The sequence below is a fragment of the Drosophila ficusphila genome, unplaced genomic scaffold, assembly GCF_018152265.1.
Source record: "Drosophila ficusphila isolate 14025-0441.05 unplaced genomic scaffold, ASM1815226v1 contig_791, whole genome shotgun sequence".
Classification (NCBI taxonomy): domain Eukaryota; kingdom Metazoa; phylum Arthropoda; class Insecta; order Diptera; family Drosophilidae; genus Drosophila; species Drosophila ficusphila.
This window is the reverse complement of record NW_025064737.1, coordinates 5453637-5472311: the sequence shown is the minus strand read 5'-3', so window position 1 is coordinate 5472311 and position 18675 is coordinate 5453637. Positions and strand designations below refer to the sequence as shown.

At 42.1% G+C, this 18675-nt stretch overlaps 1 protein-coding gene across 2 annotated transcripts in view; it reads right to left on the bottom strand.

Annotated features, from left to right (window-relative positions):
- The window catches only part of LOC108093355 (octopamine receptor Oamb), a 30026-nt gene extending 12508 nt beyond the window's left edge, over nt 1–17518 (bottom strand). For both annotated transcript variants that reach the window (XM_017193368.2, XM_017193369.1), the window contains exons 1-5: nt 17436–17518; nt 16338–16733; nt 8083–8512; nt 2531–2822; nt 1732–1968 (exon numbers count right to left, since the gene is read on the bottom strand). In XM_017193368.2, the coding sequence (XP_017048857.1) occupies nt 1732–1968; nt 2531–2782 (489 nt within the window). In that variant the 5' untranslated portion in view covers nt 2783–2822; nt 8083–8512; nt 16338–16733; nt 17436–17518. The remainder of the gene's footprint in view (nt 1–1731; nt 1969–2530; nt 2823–8082; nt 8513–16337; nt 16734–17435) is intronic.
- Between the last annotated feature and the right edge of the window lie 1157 nt (nt 17519–18675).

The window sequence follows — 18675 nt, the reverse complement described above, 5'->3', positions numbered from 1 at the left end:
TGTTATACCCTTGCAGAGCAAAGGGTATTATAATTTTGGCCAGAAGTTTGCAACGCAGTGAAGGAGACACCTTAGACCCCATAAAGTATATATATTCTTGATCAGCATCACCATCTGAATCGAAATACGTCTGTACGTCTGTCCGTCTGTCCGTCTGTCCGTCTGTCCGTCTGTCTGTCTGTCCGTCTGTCCGTCTGTCCGTCTGTCCTCCTGTCCGTTTCTGCCCAAACTAGTCTCTCAGTTTTAAAGCTATCTTTCTGAAACTTTCCCAAAAGGTGTGTAGTTATTGCACGCAGTATATAAGTCGGAACGGCCCGGATCGGGCGACTATATAGGATAGCTCCCATACAAGAGATTGAAATACAAAATTCTAACGCCGTTGTTTTTAATCGGATCGACTTGATTTCTTCCACATGGCGTTTTCTAGTTACTATTGAGTTTCGGGTTAAATTTTATCGAAATCGGATAACTCTATCATATAGCTGCCATAGGAGAGATCAAAAAATATATATAGAATTAAAGGAAATTAATTGATTACGTCATTGTTTTGCATCACACGACTATGATTTTTTGAGTATCAAGTTTTTTAACTAGCCTTGGTTCATAAAAAAAATTTCATAAAAATCGGACAACTATATCATATATATTTGAGGGGGGACGGTGGCCCAGCAGGTAGAGCGCTGGCCTCCGGTCCGGAAGGCCCGGGTTCAAGTCGCGCCCCAGGCTCCCCGAGAAAAAAGAAACGGTCTCTTTTTCCAAATCTCCACCACTTCTATGCTCTATCGCTCACTTAACATTAGTAACAAATTTCGGCTCCCCGGACCCGCACACCCCCTCGTCCACGTTAATATGGACCCATCAATAGCATTTTCGTCACTCCTAGATGGCGCCAGGTGGCAACCCCACCGCTAGGATAAGTCGCTACTGGCTTATCACCGGTACGATCGAAAATCAATGATAACGAATCTTCTACAAGAAATTGTAGAGGCTCTAAGCTCCCGGGTGGAGTAACAGAATGTAAAAAAAAATATCATATAGCTGCTATAGGAAAGATCGAAAAATCTATATAGAATTAACGGAAATAAAATGATAATATCCTTATTTCTCATCAGAAAATCATGATTTTTGGAATATAGAGTTTTCTAACGACTCTTGAATAAGAAATAAAATTTCAGCAAAATCGGACGACTATATCATATAGCTGACATATGAACAATATTCAAAAATATGAAAAATTAATAGAAAAGTTGTCGTTGCTTCGATGTTGTTTAGGCTTTGTGTATTCTGTTTGAAATATTTAATGACTGCAAGGGTATATAAGCTTCGGCTTGCCGAAGCTAGCTTCCTTTCTTGTTTTACGGTAATTTTGGCACAAATGAGCCGGATTGCAGTCTTCGGCACGAGCCGTAGTCGTTGCCATTGCGTTGCGGTTGGCCAACCTCTGTCGGGCCCAAAAACGGTGTCAATGACAGAATGGCCCTCAGCTTTTGGTGGAGCCCCGAAAAAGGCAACTTTTGGCAGTCGACTGGCTTTGTTCTCGATAGCGTTTCATGCGGCCTGAGCGTGCTAAAAACAGTTTACCGACTTTCAATTTCGACGGCCCTTCGTTTGCAGTTGGCTGTTCGTTTGCCGTTTGGCAATTTGGCAGAGACAAACCGCGTTCGCTTCGTTAATTTATCGCATCGGGTCACTGGCGGGTCAAGATTGGACTTGCGTAACGGACTGACTCACCTTTTGATCCTTCCAGCCGACTAGCGGCGGAAAGCAGATAAAAAATGAGAGTACCCAAATGCCGGCGATTAGGGACTTGGCCTTCTTCGTGGACATGATGCTCGGGTAGGTGACGGGTCGCGTGACCGCCACGTAGCGGTCCAGGGATATGGCACACAGGTTCAGGATCGACGCCGTGCACATCCACACGTCCACCGCCAGCCAGATGCGGCACCACAGATCGCCGAATATCCACACCTACGACGGGATAATAACGAGTATTTGTCAGAATGGGATAGAAATATACAATGGATACGTATTTAAAAACAAAGTTTAATATTTTAAAAACAATTTATCCAAAAATGTTCGGAAAATTTATTTTATTGTAAAGATTTTAAAATAATTTAAAGGTTGGCTTGTTCCAAAATGTTTGCTATAATTATGTTCATTTCTTAAGTTTAGCAAAGAATTTAAAGAGCGAATTCACTAATTTCTGGGAATCATATTTCATGGAGTGATAATAAAATATTAGCCATCCGGTAGGCACATTTAACTTTCAAAATTTTTAGTTATTTAAGAAGTCAAACAGAAATATAACATAAAAATTCTTCGTACATTTCAAAATGTCCCAAATAAGACTATATTTTATTAATGACACTATAAACACTTCAAAAACCTGTTTAAACTTAATAAGAACCATGCCAATAATGAATAATTTTGGTAGAAAAAAGGAAAGAACAGATTCCTGAAGCACCTCGCACAAATCTAACTAACCGAATAGCTGGCACTTTAAGGATAGTTCCCGAAAATCATTACTCACCTTGAAGACCTCCCAGGTGGCGGAGAAGGGCAGCACCGCCAGGCCGACAAGGAGGTCGGCCACGGCCAGGTTGACGATGAAGAAGTTGGTGACGCTGCGCAGCTTATTCGAACAGAAGACGGCGGCAATCACGAGGCAGTTGCCACCGATGACCAGAACGTTGATGAACTCGAGTACGGCCAGGGAGATCAGGTTGGCTGGTTCCGTCCATTTCACAGATTTGATGAGATCCTCGCACTCTGTCTCATTCATGGCGGTACTTTTGAGATGGGTGTGTATCCTTGTTCACCACCTGCAAACGAAAATACAAAGCGAAAAAAAACGAGGGTCTTATCAAAAACCGTTTGACTGCTGGCCTAATTGCCGCCACAACCTGTGCTCGCGTGCCTAATTAATTTATAAAGGGAGGGTGTATAAATAGGCTTAGAATGAATGAAGTGGTCGAACAACAAAAAAACAAAACAAAACCAATGTGCGTGGCTTGCAAATGGCCACAAGGCATTATTCTATTTACGGAACAAGCCCAGACTGAAACTGCTTAGAAATGAATGAAAGTTTTAGAAATTCAAACTTAAGCTGTACAAAAACTTTAATTTGAACCTTTAAATAGGAAATTAAACTAATTATGTGGGTTATTGCCCACAAATGTTGTAATAAACCAAACAACTTTGGTCTTTAATGAGCGGTAAAAGTAAAGTAAACCGTTACAAAGAAAAAATAATTCGCCTTTAACCATAAATACAAAAATAGGGCAATTAGAGACAGATTTGAACAAAGGAAGGGGAAGAAGATACCGAATATAATGGAGGATTCACCACAACGCCACTGGCATATTTGCTTAATTGTTTTGTAAGACAACATAAGCCACCTTAAAGTCTTATCCGCTGCTGACCTGCGCCAATAATGGAAAATTAAATGCCTGTGGGAACATAATACCACCATAATGTGTGCGGTGAATTTCTGAGTTGGCGAGAGAGGGAAGCCATATTCCTGCCCACTTGGTATTCAGCTGCAGTTGCACATTGCAATTTAATTGCCGTAATTAATTGCGGTCGCTTATATTGTAAGTGTGCGTTTGTCGGGCGAATCTATGAATGAAATTGGCATGCGAATCGGCAATATCGGGGAATGAATGAAGAGATGTACAGTCAAAGTGCTGACATTGTCGGACATAATGCCCGATAAACTATAAAGTCAGCTAAACAAGCAATCAACCGCCATAAGCCGAGCTCATTGACGCATTCAACATTCGCTCGCGATTTGGTTGCTAATCAATATTTGAAATTATTTTTGACTTTAATGGCTCGACCGACCGAGAGGCACGCACCCAAAAAGCTGGAGGAAAGAGAAGCTACTTCCCTCGGGTCGATTTTCGGGGTAATTGCCTGGTATGAAATATTCACAGCACGCAACAAATCGATTAAAATATACATTCGCCTCAAGACTAATTCACCAGCGGAGCGAGACTACAAATTGTGTGAACTTTTGGCAAGTTGCCCCTTCGGCCGGATACCGATGTGCTAAAGAACACCTGTTTTGGTCAGCTAAATATTTGTGAGGAGCTCTCAATAATGCAGGGAAAAGGCGAGAGTTCCCACAACAAAAGCCGAGGGATACAAACAATATGTAACGAATGTACTCGTATTCCCCGTATCGATTTGTAAACCGTACTCGTCATTGATTACGGGTTAAGTTCAAGGTAGCACTTTGTTATGAGTGCACGGGGAGTGCAACCTTTATGGACGGCCTGTTCGGATCCGGGGTTAATCAAAATACGCCCAACATACGGCGGCAGCTATCGGGTGGAATACAATATAGGGGCGATCGGGGCGAGAAGTGCGTGTACGAGGGCCGCATAAATTACTCACATGACAAACAATGTGGAAAGGCCAAAGAGGAGCTCGGCGAAAATTGTTGCCAGTTGTAAAGTTTAAAAGCATTTTCGCCCGGGGAAGTGGCAGAAGGCCCTACCGAAAACTCTAAGGCAGCTCTGATGGCATTTCCTTGGCGCACAAAATTTGCATGCTGAAATTTGCTTTGTGGCAGCTAATAATGAGAAATGCCCAAATTGAGTTGCACGCCGAAATTCGCCAACATTAAATTGCCGAGCGTAATAAATAATTGGCATTTAAACCGAGTTGTAAAAGCTTTTCCACCCACGCGACCCACGCGGCGTATACGCATTTCTTTTTTTGGCGATACCCTTGCTAAATGAGTCGCTGTGGAAATTGAGTAAAAAACAGCAGCAGGTTTGTAATTTAATTTATAACAATATGTTATTAAAAAATGTGGGACGTAACAATTATTATGCTTCTTTACAGTCTGAAAGTACCCTGATTTACATTGGCTTAACCTAATTAAAGAGTATCATTAAAATCATATTGCTGATGCAACACTTTTTTCCATTACGCATACGCCTAGTTGACGGGGACATAAAGAGGAAGTATTAAATGTGTAGGAGCCCAGGGTGGCGCTTTGATGCAAATTAAATTTAATTACCGCAGCATTAAAAAGTTAGCAGAGTTCTTTAGACAAAATGAAAATGTCAAAAGGCGTAAAAAAGTTTAAATACATTTCCGTGAATCATACATGAAGATGCAAATTACAGCTTCTTACTCATTTTCATGCTTTTAATGACTCGTTTTGTATAAAAGTAACTTTTTAAATCTTATATTTTTCATGTGGTGGGGAAGGTCTACATGCTTTATTTGTTTAGCAGTTCCAAAGTTTTTGCTTTCTTAAATTGATTGCTTCCTTTAACTTTCTTTTTTTGGACCCCAGCAATCAGGATGTGGATGTAGCAAAAAGTGAAGCATAATGGGCAGTCAAGATAAATATTGAACGTATACATTTTTCTGTAAATATGGCATGTATTACATAAGTAATTTTCTCATTGAAAACCTACACCTAGAAAAAAGTGTAAATGTATTTTGTATCGTTCTGGCAGCAACATTTATTCACTTCTCAACAAGGAATTTTAAGTGAAAACAATAAAGACAGTTTGCTGGCAGGGCTTCTGCATACAAATTAAGCTCAAAATTCCATTATAGCAATATAAATATTAAATTACACTCACTATGACTCGAAAATGGGAGTGAAGTTTTATAAATGCACATCACCTCTCCCCCAAAAAGTGGAAAGTAACCCGAATTCAATTTGCGTGCTAGAAGGCTAGAGAGGAAATTAAAAGCACAGGCAAAGAAAATAAAACCACAGGAGAAATTGCAGCAAATCAGATTTCTGAAAAGTAAGCTGAGAAATAAATTGCAAGGTGCCAGGAGCATGCAACAAGTTGATTAAGCAACAAGGCAATGACAGAATCTGATTGTTCAGAGCATAAATTAAAACTTTCGCTCCAATTGCAGCAAAATTGATTTAAGGTGGAAAAAACACAATTTATTTTTACACTTTCCGACATTTTGTTCACTTTTCGTATGAACTGGGTATTTCAATAAGTGCATCAGCATGATGAGCTCTGTACGGAAAATTAGGGGACAACAATGCCGCAACATTCGTGGCGTAAAATCAAGTTGCCACCAATTAGCGGAAGCGTTGCTCCACCGCTAAATGAGTTGAATTAAAACGCGAATGTTCGCAACAAAACCCAGTGGCCACAGAGCCGGAAAACGGACCATTAACCAGCCGCAGAGGCAACTGCCGTGCAGATAAAACAATTTTGCGGCCTGCTGGCTTCTGCCAACTGCAATTGCCCGACGACAGAACCCGCAAAAACTTTTAATTTAATTCCGATAATTGCGCGCGAATGGCGCCCGAACATAGAGGCTCCACCATTTTGGCCAAATAGAGGCTGAACTTTAATATGCCAAAACTATCCAAAGGGGGTGGAAAATTGTAGGCTGTAGGCTGTGGAAATCCCTTGTCGTCGCACAATTACGTAGTTGGAAATCAAATGCAAATGACAGCCGAAAGCTGAAAGCCTCTCGATGTGTTCGTTGGCTTTGTTCCTAAGCCGAGATTTGTGAGCTGCTCAAGTGAAATGTGAAGTGGTCTTGTTAAGAACCTCTGGAGTGCTGAATTCCCCTCTTGCTTTGGGTTTCGAGGAGCTGATTTATTATGAAAATTACTTGAAGTAATTAGAATTTAATTAATGGCTCGCCCGGCCGATAATGCTGAGTAGTGTGGCCATTAGCAGATCCCCAAAGCTTTTTCACTTTTCCCGGCCTTTTTACGAGGGAACGTGAGCGCGGAACTCACGCAGCTTTACGAGCATCTGTCGCAGACACATAAAAGTGTCCCGGGGTCCTAGACACATATACGAGTGTATAGCATAGGAGTATACATTCATTGGATTTATGGTCGCCCATTTGGCCAACGGTAACTGCAACAGCAGCTAGGCAAACAGACAACTGCAAGATAATCAATGTCGGGCGCACACACATCAGCATGTCAGAGTTGATTGCAACATTCACGTGGATGTGGCAGGATGGAGGGACGAATTTGCCACCGCCATCGCCGTCGGCGAAATGTGCAACTGACAGTTGCTGTGCAGCAGCAGCTGCAAGTGCAACTGCAGCAACAACAGCCATGGCCACACAACTAGGACGTGCCTACAACTGTCACTGGCACTGGCACAGTTCCCTCCTTCTCCTTCTTCTTATTCTCTGAAACGCACACACTCTTACTCACACACACACCCATGCTCACTGATGAAGCCCATTGGGGGCGTGGCAGGACGTGCGTGCCACTTTGCCACAAAGGCAAGCAGTAGCGGAAATAATAACAGGAAATGTTGCCAACTAAATTTTTAACGCACAGCACAAGTTTTGCTTCTACAACCAGCTTAACTAATTGTGCGCGACATGCATTCCATTCCATTCCTCACAAGTCCTTTGGGCAAATAGAGTCGCAGGCAAATTGTTTGATTGATTGTTGTTTGCGTAAGTTGTCAGGACAATCAAGATACACGCAGGAGAAGGAATCCTCGCTGGAAAGTAACTCTTGATGGAAATCAAAACAGAAATTGCGGCGCTCCACGCTTCTAAAAGACGTGAGGCCTGTCGTGATTTTTATAATTTAATCTTGAATTTATATTTGAATAACATTTGCTTTTGCGATAGTTTATAGCATATCTGAAAAAAAAGTTCTATATGAACTCTTAAAATTCAAATAACTTAATGAAACATATTTGTTTTTTAGCTACAATAAAAGCGACCATGAAAGCGGACAAGTAGTATTGAAATCTATTCAAGGGAAACATATTAGGTAACCAAATAAATATTCTATTAAAAGCTTACTACTTGAAATTGGTTTCTATACATTTAAGTTGTTTTGATTAAATGTTATAAGTTTTTAATAGAGATCCAATTAGCTTGGTAGATATTTTATTCTTTCAGCTTAGTTAGGGAAACTTTGTCAAGCAATTTCAATTACCAGCAATCAATGATTAAGAAAGCTTCCGGTATGCAATTTATTGGCAACAATTTCTCCCCTACTAATTTAAAGTGAAAATTACAGAAAGGCCGGAGAAACTTTCACAGAGAAGCCAGAAATAGACACCCATGGGAAATATCGTTAGGGGTTCGTTAACTCACCAATATCAGCAGTTCGTTGGGTAGTTGCAACCATGAATTACAGCTCGCTGGGTGCTGTTGCTTTATGGCCATGTTGTTGATGTGGTGGCTGCTGTTTGGCCTGGCAACCGCTGGCCGATGCCGGTGCCAATAGCGATACCAACAACGATACCAGTAACGATGCCTTTGCCGATGCCGTCGCTCCAGTTGATCCCAGTGCGTCTCGTGGGCTCCGGCACCCGCAGGTTGTCTCCATCCGGAACCGCAGAGTTCCGGGTTGTCAGTGTCAATATGTGCCCCGAACCGAGTCGAGTCGTGGGTGCAATATCGCTGTTTACACCTTTGTTTACTCGACCCCCCGGTTTACATATCAAATGTTTGGTCAGCAAACACTCTGATGTCAATTATTTGCGACCGCCGTGGGATGCTGCACACGAGCTGCAAGAAACAGCTGAAAAAACAGCATTCAATCAGTGGCAATATATATCAGAAGTTTTTTATCAATAATAATATATGGTTCAACAAGTCAGGAGTCAGAATTTATGGCAGCCTTGCCAGTTTGTTCGTGTGAGCTTGGAAAGTTATCAAGAGCAATTTCGAGCTGCCAATTGCTGCATGCAGCACACTCTCTGCGTAAATGTCACGTTGCCACAGATTGTAAAGCTGTTAAATCTGCAGATAGTTCAAGTCATTCGGGGGCAGTTTGGCTTTTGTTTGGCTAAAGTTCTACAAGCTGCACTTAGATGACAATCAATAAATCCAATCGGTATTCCCGCAAACATTTCAGCTGACAAAAGCTATCAGAATTTACTAATTGCCTGAAGGAAAACTTTCGCAGGAGACTGTGCCGGAGCAGAAAAAGTTTTTTAGCAGCCTGCCTTTCGTCGAGAAGTTATGCGGAAAATAAATAAACAAATAAGTTGCCAACAAAAACTGAGAAGTAACTCAATTTTGATTGAGTGAACCGCTGCAAGTTGTCTGGATGCTGTTGAATGCAGTTTCAGCCTTGCTGATCCTTAAAGCCCTGATTAATTTGGCCCTTTCGCAAAACTTCTTGCACTTTTGCGCCCTGAATTTATTCCATTTCTCGCATTTCACAGGCTGTCAGCTTGACAGGAGAATTTCCAGATGGCCTTTTCCTCGGCTCCGAAAATTAAATGTCAAACTGCGTTGCCGCAACTGTGAAAAGATGAGAAATTGCATTTCACAGGTAATTTGCATTTGCAGCCGTCTTCTACTTTCTCCCACTTTTCGCTACAAAAGGGGCTCGAAATCGGCGTGGGAATGTAACAAAAACAAGGATAAAATCGATAGGTAATCAATGTTTAATAACTTGAGCGTGTCCCTTGACCGTGGCAACTGAACCAAACCGAATCGAACCGACACGGCTGTCAACATTGTAAACATTAAGTAAGCCATGGGTGCGACCAAGTTGGAAAACTCCGGCGCCTTCGCGCATATTAAACGTGGATATTTTAATAAGACCACGTTCCAGAAATACCCCAAATCATTCTGGTCAAGCAGCCGTATGCGAATATAGCAGTCGAATGCGTCATTTAAATTTCGAGTCCCGTTTCGGCCCCTAAGGTCAAATCATTGTCAGAGGGCCTTGCCTTCGAAAAAAGTCTGCTAATAACCATAATTTGTATTTAATGACATTCAGCATTCGCTTCCCTTAGGCCGGGCTAATTTCCATTCAGTCACCTGGACGACACACCCAGGAACCCAGAACAGGACACCTATTAATAAATATATTCACATTTGCCTTATGGCCGCCCAACACGAGAGCATTGATTCATTTTAAAATATCTCCGTGGGATTAAATGGAATGAAAATTTAACAGGGCTCTTTGTGCGCCATTATGGCATTATGCACTGACTGAAACGTTGAGCCCATCATGCACTGATCTCGTTTATGCTCGGCTACGCTAAATTAAATTAACTCACCGGCTTTGGGATGGAAATGTGCACCGCACTCGCAGATGGCTGCCATGTGCAGGAACTTTTACATAATACTTGGCCCGAGAGCGAGTGACTTCCGTCGAATTAGTGGGAAAAGCGTGCGTTGCATACACAATTCGGTGGCCCGGCAAACTAATTAGTTGCCTGCCGAATACGTCAGAAAAAGTGGTTCACAAGCCGGCAGACACGAAAGGGTTAATTCGGCTAAAAAGATTAATGTGCAAAGTGGGAAGAGGCGGATTCCAGGAAGGAAAGGTGAGGAGTGTTTAACAACAGAATCTCATTACCTTGAGCAAACACAAGGCAATCCAAGAGGATAAATTAAATGAATTGCTAAAGCCAACGACGAACTCCCGAAAAGGAATTTCTGAGAATAGCCAGCCCCCTGAATAAATCACACAATGACTCGGTAAATATGAATTTAATATGTCCAGACCTTAGTATTAGCATAGTAATAAAGGTTTGAAGTGGTTCAGATGGTTCAACTCGATAATGATGCCCTAGATGGTCGTACAAACAAAATAGCAGGGAAAACATAAAGAGCAGTGGCAACGATAACCGACATCTACATACGTCATCCATCGCCGAGTTGGCCAAGTCCGCCGAGTTACCGAGTTGCCGAGTTGCCAAGTGCGACAAGGCGAAATCACTGGACTGCAAAGAGATTGAGATTCAGGGCCACTTAAGTGTCATTACATTTGCCTCCGCCTCGCGTTTCCTTTTTGTCCGCGTTCATTTGTGTACGTGTTTGCATTCGTTTTTCCCCATTGTACACAGCCATTCATTGTGCCACTGCTGAGGTAAAAGTGGCAAAACAACGGCCAACATCTGGACTGGGTTCGCCTGCGCCTCCGCCGACTTGTTTGCTTTATGCAAAGTTTGTGTTTGCCAAATAGGATTATTGTTAATTCGGTGGGAGTATTTATACACCGCTATTTTTGGGCGACAAACTAATAAATCAGAGCGGTTTATACACCTCTAAGGGTTATTAAATTTGGTAATCTGTGGTTATCTTGGGAAGAGAACTTTACCTTTAATTGTTGGTAACACATTGTTGAAGATTTAATTAGTTGCCTCTCTTAGGTTTTGTTATTCAACTCATTAATGAAAGTGAATATACACATATAACATAGTATTTATATTTTTTTCCTTGAGAAAAATCTCCTATTCATAGTACTAGTACTAGTAAGCTGTCTATTATTCAATGCCTTCAATAATATTTACATAGAAGCTGACCCATTTATTAAGAATATGTACGAAGAATGTTTCGTAAATTCAATTGAATTCAGTTTTATACAATTGTATCCAATTATTTGGAAAATGTGTGCAATTTTCTCTAAAGACAATGTCCTTTTGTACAAGATTTCCTTGCATTTCTACAGCTTGATCGCTTTGGCAGCAAGACGCTAAGCGTATTAGTATTCCCGGGCTGCTGCAAAATCGTACACATTCTTGTGTAAGTAGTTAATGGCTTTCATGCTCATTGCCGTCCTAAATGTACACAAACCCTCCCACACATGCAGCTCGGCCAACAAAGGGTTTTATGTGCCATGCACAAGGAAATATAAAAATTTACACTAAGCCAAAACCCTTCCCCGATTTCAAACCCCCTTTCACTCCCTCCTTTTCCCTCTCTTTCCCTCTCAGTACAAATGTCAGGCGTTGTCCTGTCTTGCCTTTACATACAAAATTGACTGTGAAAACGCTTTGGGCACTTTGCTTCTCTGTTTGCACACACTCTCGCCGGAATCGTCCTGCCTTGTGTATATATGTATGTATATATATTGTGCAGGGCAGGACTTTATACACATACATACAGATGTAAGCTGAAAACTTTTCCTTTCAGCCGGATTCTGTCTATGTCGGCTTCCAACTGTCTATGTGGCATTATGCTCGTCGGTCGTTTCTGTTTCTACACATTTGTATTTTCGCTTCTCGCCGCTTTGCTTTTTATGTGCGAAATAATTTGTGTTTGGATTTTATGCGGCCATAAAAGAATTTCCCTGCCAAAAGCTGAGCCCGTTGCACCAAAAAAAAGCTGTTGAAAAATCATTCTGAATGGGCTGGAAACCCGAAGAATTCCCCATTTCGCCACGCTTGATCAATTAACTAATGAATGTCACTGTGCTGTATGCATGAACAGCTGCAGGAGTCCATTGATTGGCATTCGATTCGACTTTTGTCAACACGCACGTAGCAAACGTGGCAAACGACGCACAAAAGCCCGAAGGCAGACTGCAAATTAGATTAATTACATAGCCACACACACCCAGGAAACCAATTTGGTTTTCAGTTTATTCGATTCCGTAGCCGTGGCGGGGTTAAAGTTCGTCACTGACTAATCGAGCATTGAGAATCGGGGGAAAATCATCTGCCATTGACATCGAACAGATAGCTAGCTGCCAAAGCTGCCAGAGCTGCCAAACTATGAGTTGTTGCCAATTCGGGCTGCCAATCAACATGACAAAACAATTGAAATCAAATCCATAAATTGCTCCGCTCTCTGGCGAACTCAGAAATGAGTTTGTTTTGCATTCGATGCAATCGCAAATCAAATGCGGCCTTATCTGTGATATTGCTTGGGCGTGGCCGGGCGTAGGAATCCCAAACATGGCTCGTGTCTGCTTGTCTGCCACTTCGCACGACTCTCGGATGGCAATTCCGGCGACTCGTGGAGGTGTGCAATTAATTCAAAAGTGTCTGGCGAAGAAAGTTGCAGTCATTAATTAGCATTTACATATATATACTACTCGGTAAGTCAGCCAAGTCGAGTTGCTATTCGTGAAAGTTCGTTCGTTGCGGCAACCCAGTTCATTTGGCACGTCGCTGACCGACTGAATCGTCGTGGAAAAGCGGAAAAGTGGAGGGGGAGCGCAGAAGGACCCGGAGTAAAGCTCATTTCCGCTTTATATTTAAACACTTGGGGGCTAAAATGTTTGCTCTACTATTTCCACGCAGTGCAAAATCATCATAAAAGGCAGGGAATGAAAAAATAAATAGCCTAGCCCCCAGAGAATGTCCTCTTCAGTCGATGGACCATGCAGCTAGGAGGTGGGAAGCGCTTAGCAAGTGGATTTTTAAATTAGTTTGTCGACTCGACGACTCTTCGCTTCTTCGGCTCTTTGGCTCCTCGCTTCCCCTTGGCATCGAACATCTGCAGATAAAAGTCAAGACTTTCAAGGAGCGACGTCCAAAGTCCTTTTCGGCAAATGGACTTAGCCCGCTTTCGCTTTTGGCGACGACTCCTTCTTGCTTATTTAAATGAATTAGGTGATTTTTCAAGAGCTAAGCCCGCCACGAGCAGTGAACTCATTTCCGTTCCAGTTGCTCTTGGCCAGTGGCTCTTCATGCTTCATTTGGCTTTCGCCCTCAACTTTGTGGCTGCATTGCAATGAGCTGTTAATTTGCAGGCCACTGCGTGTCAATCAAAACTTTTACGAGATTTGGCCGTGGGAAATTCGATTGCCTTCCCACCTAAGCAACAAAAAAAAAAAAGAAACACAATCTTCGCCCCAAAGGAGCCGAATGAAATAAGAAGGCGAAAACATTTCGTGGGGGCGTCATAAAAAGTGCTCTTTGAGTGTTAAATACATTAAGCAGATACTTCTTTTTTCTGAGACTCGCACGCTCTTACCGAATTTCTTCGTTTTTTTTGGCAGGTTCCCGGTTTCTGGCCCACACGCCGTATACGCAATATCGTGTGTTTGCCATTGTTTTCCTGTCTTCTGTCTGTTCTTACATGAAACTCGTTACGCATACGCCGCGTGCGCCAGGCAGCAGGTCGCGAGGTGAGAGATTCGCAATAAAGCGGCAAAGTGGCAAGAAAAAAAAAGGGCAACAAAAAGGAAAACAGCAGGGGACCGAAGGCGAAAGCGAAAGTGAAAGGGTTCCTCCTGCACATTTTCCCCCCGCTTTATTGCCGGGTTATTGTTATTTAATGCCAAGTTTAATGCCAACACACTCGCAGCGGCAGCGAACACCTAAAACAATTTCATGCCCGCCCCATTAATATATTTCAACTGGTTTGGTTTGTTTTATTTCCAAGTACGTGTGGGCTTCCCTCCCTTTCCCCCTTCACCAGAACTTGGCCCCCCTTTGTTGGAAAGTTTCACCCTCGGGCCGAGTGGCAAGTCATTTGCTCCGCTGGTTGCACAATTCTATGTTGACGCTCTTTTGTGTTCGACAGGGCTAAAGAATCTCAGGTTTCGGTGGCTTATGCACGTAGCTGGCCATTGTTGTTCCAGCTGGACTAGGAAGCAATTTGAATGCCTTCACAGGGCGCTGCACACAGCACAGAATTATGTTTGAGGCAACTTTGTTGCCACTCGGAGTTCCCCGTTTTCGCCGCCGTCCAGGCGTGAAGATTTCCCAAGCTGCCGAGCTGGACATTGGCCGAAACGTGCTTTCAGCTTACGAAAAAATATTTGGCTTCTAAGCTTTTGTGTACAATTGTCTTAAATCATTCATTATTCCATTTTATTGCTTCTTTGTTGTTAAGTAAACAATAAAAGCCATTAATCGTTAAGTTAGTTGAATATTAAACAAAATATAAGCCTCAAAAACCTATTAAGATTTCTTTATTTTTTTTGGTAAAACTTTTTTTTTTTAATTTTAATAATTCTTCTATATCATACTTATCTTTTCGAACTTGAAAAACTGATTTATAAAACAAATCAAAATGTTAAGAGCTTTTCATAAATACACCTATATATTATATTTTTTCGTATTTAAAATATTTTGTTATTGACTTTATATAACAGCAAATATTTGAGCAAAGAGCATGGAAAACTCGGGCAACTATTATTCAGGCACATTATCAGTAAAAGCTTTGGTTTTGGGCAAGCGAGGTAATTAATGTCGGAGAATCGTGACTTTGGCCGCATATAGGGGATGTCTGTTTGAGTGTCACTAAATAAAAGTCAGCCCGACTTGGGTTTTCACACTTTAAGTTGAAATAAATGGGGATACATTTAAAAACCTAATTTATTACTACATTTCCCCGTCGCTTCGTTCATTTTGGCCGGCAATGGCAACGGCAACCCGTCCGTCCGTCTGTCCATCCGTTTGTCCGTTCGTCTCTCTGTCGGACCGTATTATTGGGCCGGTCGGGCCATTGTGTGGGCCCTGTCAAAACAACTTCCATTGTTTGCCCCCATTTCACCTGTCAGCCGGCCTTTGTGTCTGCTGAGCTTCACACTCGGCGCAGGAAGTGGCAAGATGGCACGATGGCAAATGGAAAGATGGCAGGATGGCAAGATGGGTGGCAGAAGAAGGAGGAACTCGGGCCAAGTGCTGCGACGGTCGCACTTCGGTTTCCATTGTCAACAGGCCAGCCAATTTAGTTAATTAGGCTACCGAAAGTGAATAAACAGAATCTGTAACCGAAGGCGGACGGGCACGTGCTAAGCTCTGTGCGAAAAAAGCCCGCAAAAATGCACAAAACACTTGACGAATTTTCGAATTCGCTTCGCTTTCCGTTTCGCCTCGCAATTTGTATGCCACGCGCCTCTCCCCTCTCCCCTTTCCCCTTTCCCCTGCTGCTAATTGCGTCGTCGCCTTCGTGGCCGTTGATATGGGTTTGCAATTAACTGACTCTACGGATTTATAGCCCGTTCCGTTTGGCACTAATGCTTTTTTCAATGCCCAATCCGTAGCTCTGGGAATTCTGCTGGTACGAATGCATAACTGGGGTGTAGTAATCACAAATGCGGTAATCCCCCCATCCGAATCACATTTGCATGGATACAACAAAGGTTCAACGTTTACTGAGTGTTCGCCATAAATTACAAAAACAAAACAATTTTAAAGTTTTCACTAAAACTCATAGGTATTGAAAGGTTTTTAGGGAGACTGTTTAAAATACACATTTTACAATAATATGTTATGGACAAAAAAGTTAAACAAAACTTTCTTTAATTTTAATAAGCCAAACTACTATTTACATTTTTTTTTACAATTAAAGAAAATTATTCTATTATGATAATGATTGATTTTTATTGTGTTAAGACTGTTATTATTGGGGTAATAAAAAGTTAACAACTCAATACTTTAATAAGCTAGTGATTATTTGAAGTAAAAACTTTAAGTTATATTTTTAAATGTACATTTTTTATTTCCTGTTACCTTAGCTTGCTTGTTATTATTAAATGCACTCTTTTTTTTTGTCTGTTACCTCAACTTGCCTAGTGAACTTACTCATTTAGTTTATATATTCAAATATATATATTTCGTCTATATATTACAGCCTTTAATTATCTCAACTTAAGCTTGACTGTTTCTAAATTCGAAAATTGCATTTAACTCGAGCAGACTCACCTGCATAAATCATCGTTATTTTGATGGCGATTGTGAGCGGAGTTTTCTGGGCGAGATTAGCAAGCTGCCGTCGCCAAATCGCTTGGAAAAGCGGTCAAGTTGTTGCTGCACCGCTCTGCTTGTTGTTGTTTTTCCGATGCACTGGCAGGCGTTAACCGGCTCCCCAGATGGTTATAGATTTTCTGGGGGTCTCTCGATTTGTTGCCGCGGGTTGTGTTTGCTCTCGCGCTCTTTTGCCAATTAATTGGTTGTCATGCGTTGAATAATTGCACGCACTTTGCCTAAAATCTCCGTACTCAGCACTCGATATTTGGTTTTCAGTTCTCAGTTTTCCGTCGATCTCATCGAATGGGCGTTACTGAGCCGTGTTTTTGTGAAATTAATAGTTTGTTTGCGCTAGAATATGATTGAAATATGTTTTATTTGTTAATTGCATAGAGCGGCAACATTGCACTGGCAATTTATGGCAAAACAATTATTTGCTGTCATTGCTCAAACAAAGCGGACACTGCGGCGAAAGAAATTCAAATCGGCTGGCTGACATCATGATGTTCGGGCATCTATAAACAGAATTGTTTATTTTTGCATATGTGACAGCGGGACAATTATGAAAATTGCAGTTTGTCAATGCTGTGTTTGTTTTCGGCGACAGAAGGGAAAATTGTTTGTTAATGAGTGAAATTACGAAACGAAAGCCAGCAATTTGATTAGCAAGCAAGCACGCCGCTGAAGAAAACCCAACAAAATCACATAAATCACATTCACACTCGTCTCACACTCGCGAATTCATAATGAATGCACTCACTCGTCGTCGCGCTTTTTGCGAATATAATAAATTTTGTTTTTTTTGTTGCCAAAAAGCACGTAGCTGCTTGGAGCTTTAGTTTTTCGGTTATCAATTATGGTAAATATTAATATAACTGGCTAATATCCTTTCGCTTCGATCGGGAATTCAACAGGAACTGAAATTGCAAAATGGTGGAAGCAGCTGTTTTTGCGATCACGAGCACTCGGCTCTTCGGCAGCGCACACAAGCACACAAAATCACACACACACACAATATCCACCGATTGCACCCACTCAAACACTGCTATCTACCGTTATGTGCCGTCGGCGAAGAACCGTTAGCCAAGTTTTCTCCGCTCGTGCGAATTAGCACAACCGACGCGGCAGAATTTTCAACACTAACTGAATTTTCTATGCCAGCAGTTGGCCTACACATGGTAGAATAAGGGGAATGTTGCATCGTCGGGTGCGTCAGTCCGTTAAAGGGATGTATTCTACGCCACCAGTTAGCCCACAGGCCATTCAAAAAACGAATGGAACGGAACGCGGAACTCTGAGTTGAAACAACGAATGTTTTGGCAAATGAAACGGCGCTCTATTAGAACCGAATTTTCACAACAATGCGCAACAGTCGCTTGAGCAAAAAAATCTCATGCGAGTTTTTCTGTTCCTTTGGGAAGAAAAATATCTGATCAATTATAAGCTCTTGATTCCCTTAATCTGCATTCGCCTGCAGCAAGCCGAAATTCCCTTTGATTTGCGACGCTTTCTGGCTTGTTAACCTTTTGGCCAGACAGTCGACCAGTCAAACAGACGGCCAAATAAAAGAAGGCACGCATAATAAATTGGCAAATTCGAGGCAGTCAAAAGGATGGTTGCCAGCAAAAAGGACACACACACTTTCCCCTTTTTTTTCTGTTTGATGGGCCATCCGCTCAGCCTTATTCTGATTATACCATTCGTTGATTTTTCTAGCAATTTCATTTTACGACAAAGTTGCTCGACTTCAATTTGTCCAATTTTCCATTAGAGCTGCGAGGCGTTGATTGCGCCCTGACATTTTTTACGATTCCCAGCCAAGTTTTCGGCTTACAATTCCGCCAATGGCCGATTTTTCGATTTCAGGCTCATTACGAGCTCCCATAGAAATGCGGTTGAGTTTTGGAGAGAAGGGAAGAGGAGGCATTTACCATGCAAGAGTTGTTCTGGCCATTATTCACTTGATTCCTGCCCGTTTAATCGACTCACATCCAAACTTTTATCTCTCTGACCTTTCGGTCTGGCCCAGTAATAATGACAAATGGTAAGAGAACGCCTCGTGCCACGCCCCCATTTTCCTGGGCATGTGTGTTTGGATCGCCTCTAATTAGGATAAACAGATGTTGCCGAAAATTAATTACACATCACTAGCACACGAACAGCCCGCCGGTTTCCCCTTCCATCGGCTCATTTACCCTCGGGCTTTCTAATCGAAATGACCGCCATCATCTCGTGATGATATCCTTTCCTTGGCTTTCAGCAGCCACTTCCTGGCGGTCAATAAATCTCCCCT